At 40.1% G+C, this 2,877-nt stretch overlaps 1 protein-coding gene across 1 annotated transcript in view; it reads left to right on the forward strand.

Annotated features, from left to right (window-relative positions):
* LOC122362745 (acetylcholinesterase-like) overlaps nucleotides 1–2,876 on the forward strand; it is a gene marked incomplete at its 3' end in the record, with an annotated part of 8,559 nt that extends 5,683 nt beyond the window's left edge. Inside the window, exons 5-11 of the mRNA XM_043264306.1 lie at nucleotides 2–84; nucleotides 168–301; nucleotides 379–506; nucleotides 798–916; nucleotides 1,319–1,459; nucleotides 2,193–2,365; nucleotides 2,469–2,876. Coding sequence (XP_043120241.1) covers nucleotides 2–84; nucleotides 168–301; nucleotides 379–506; nucleotides 798–916; nucleotides 1,319–1,459; nucleotides 2,193–2,365; nucleotides 2,469–2,876 — 1,186 coding nt within the window. The remainder of the gene's footprint in view (nucleotide 1; nucleotides 85–167; nucleotides 302–378; nucleotides 507–797; nucleotides 917–1,318; nucleotides 1,460–2,192; nucleotides 2,366–2,468) is intronic.
* Between the last annotated feature and the right edge of the window lies 1 nt (nucleotide 2,877).

A 2,877-nucleotide genomic window follows, 5' to 3' on the forward strand; every position in this document is an offset into this window, starting at 1 on the left:
GCTCCGCCTCCAAACCTCTATATGACGGCCGCTTCATCAGTAACTATAGCAACACAGTAGTTGTCAACATGGAGTATCGTCTTGGTTAGTCAAACTGATTTTCCATATTGGCATACATGATGACATCTGACTGAGCCACTTGCTAAGATGTTCTGGTCAATTTTTAGGTGCATTTGGCTTCTTAGTCACAGGCAAAGATCCCGAGAGCTCCGCAGTGGGGAATTATGGGATTCTAGACCAGCAGGCAGCACTGCGCTGGGTCCAAGAAAACATAGCAGATTTTGGAGGAGACCCAAATAAGGTATCAGGGAACATGGGGGTGGATTAATGACGACAGTCTGGACATCAAATTACAGTACATTATATCTCTGTGTGTAGGTTACTCTGTTTAGCGAGAGCGCTGGTGCCCAATCAGTGTGTCTTCATCTGATGATGAGGAGCAGCGAGTCTTTGTTTAGACACGCAGCCATACAGAGTTTACCATTCTCTTTACCACTGAAAACCAGGTAAAACACACATAAATCATCCAATTACTCACCCTCACTCAAGATCAAGAGTCTACGCTGGACATCATTTTGGATTAATGCAGTGCATTCTGGGATTGCATTTTCTCTGAATAAACATAATGTTAATTTTTAGAATCTCAGCAAGACAAGGTATCGAGTGTAATTCTGATTACCATCTGAATTGGTTGTAAAGCTATGCTATAAAGCCTTATCAGTTCAATATGTTTTGGAACTGAGCCTTAGCCTGTATAGAAGCTGCTGCTGAAGATGATGGTGCTTATTGTTTTGTAGATGGGATGCTGTGAAACTGGGCTGGGATTTTGCTAAACTGACTAATTGCTCAGCATTCGATCTGCCCTGTCTGCGCTCTCTCAGCTCACATGACGTGCTCAACGCCCAGGTTGAATCAGGTACTGTTACTGTTACTAAATCTTTTAAAAAAAAAATCAGAAAAACTGAAGAAAATTTACATTTTAATTTTAGATAGAAATACTTTGTGGACTAGAATAACTAAAATAAAAAAAGTATAATGACAAATAATATAAAAACAAAATTTGTCAAAATTAAAAAATAATAATAAAAACGAAATATTTCCAACTAAAACTAACCAACTATACTAAAAAATGAATAAAAATAAACAAATAAAATTAATACATATGCTCAATTATAAATATGATGAACGCGTTTATTATGTGAACAAGTCAAATGCATAATTTATTAAACAATTAATAAAAATGTTTGACTGCAGAATGAGGTGGCTAGCAAAACATGTACAATGAAGTAATCTGAAATCTAATTCTGTTCCTTTGAAGGTTCAAAGATCATCAACCCCTTCCGTTTCCTGGAGGTCTTTGAGACATGGGGGCCGTTCATTGATGGAGAACTGATCCGGGAACAGCCAATCACAGCCTTCCAAACAGGCCACTGGCAGAGTTACAAGCCTGTCATACTTGGTTTGTGCTTCAACAACAACATCAGCATATTCTGGGTTAAACATAAGCTAAGCTATCACATGTTGTCTATTAATACAGAACAGAAATTCTGTGCCATTAATTTTTTTTAAAGGAATGGTTAACCCAAAAAATGAACATTTTAAAACGGAAATAGATGAGTTTGTTTATCCATCAGAACAGATTTGGAGAAATTTAGCATTACATCACTCGCTCACCAATGGATGCTCTGCAGTGAATGGGTGCCGTCACAACGAGAGTCCAAAAAGCTGATAGAAACATCACATAAGTAATCCACACCACTCCAGTCCATCAATCAATGTCTTGTGAAATAAAAAGCTGTGTTTTTAAGAAACAAATTAGTAGTTATGACTTTGAATTCAAATCATTGCTTCTCTATCCATAATAATATGGACTCGTGTTTTGGCCAAAAGTGATGGTTTAAAGTCAAGAATAGTGTAATAATGGTGGATTTGTGTTTTAAAAGATGCAGCTATTGGCCTTTCAAAATGTTAACTGATGGACTGGAGTGGATTACTTGTGATGTTTCTATCCGCTGTTTGGGCTCTCATTCTGACGGCACCCATTCACTGCTTACAAAAAACTCATCTACATCTCGAGGATGAGCACAATTTCAGGAAATGATCATTTTTAGGTGAACTATTCTTTTAAGATGGATTATTCAGTGAGGTTAGCATTGTTTACCTCTAATATCTCTCTCTGGTCTGTCCTGTAGGTACAACCTCAGAGGAAGGGGTGACCTTTGTGTACAACATTTTCAACCGGTCCGTATCAACACTGGAATGTGTGCTCTATACTGCCGCCATCTTTAAGCAACATGCGCTTAAAATTCTGCACAAATACATTCCTTTCTACCGAGACCAGGACAGAAGAGTGATGCTTTCTCAAGTAAGACATCAATATCTTTTAAATAAAACAACTGCAAGACAAAGAGCACAGAATAAAGATTAGATTACCCTTCTTTAGTTTATAAAAGTGACCTGTTTTGCAGATCGTCACGGATTACATGTTTCTGTGTCCAACTCGATGTTCTGCTCGTTCTGGAGTAAAAGCCGGCGGAGCCGTTTGGTTGTATGTATTTGACCACGCTCCGTCCGATCACAACATATGGGAGGGGCTTCCGTTCTGCTACAATCATACCTGCCACGGGGCGGAGCTGCCCTTTCTCTTTGACTCCGCCCCCAGCACCAACTTCACACTTACGCCTGAAGAGACCCTTCTGGCAAATCGGATGGCGTGTTACTGGGGAACGTTCGCCCATACGGGGAACCCAAACTCTCGAAGCGAACAGACACACTTCTGCTCACAGCAGAGACTGCCTGTTTGGCCTCGGTACACGGCTTCAGAGGGCTGGCCCATCCTGAATCTGACTCTACCCTCACACCCACAGCACGGGGACA

This window comes from Puntigrus tetrazona, chromosome 18, assembly GCF_018831695.1.
Source record: "Puntigrus tetrazona isolate hp1 chromosome 18, ASM1883169v1, whole genome shotgun sequence".
NCBI lineage: Eukaryota > Metazoa > Chordata > Actinopteri > Cypriniformes > Cyprinidae > Puntigrus > Puntigrus tetrazona.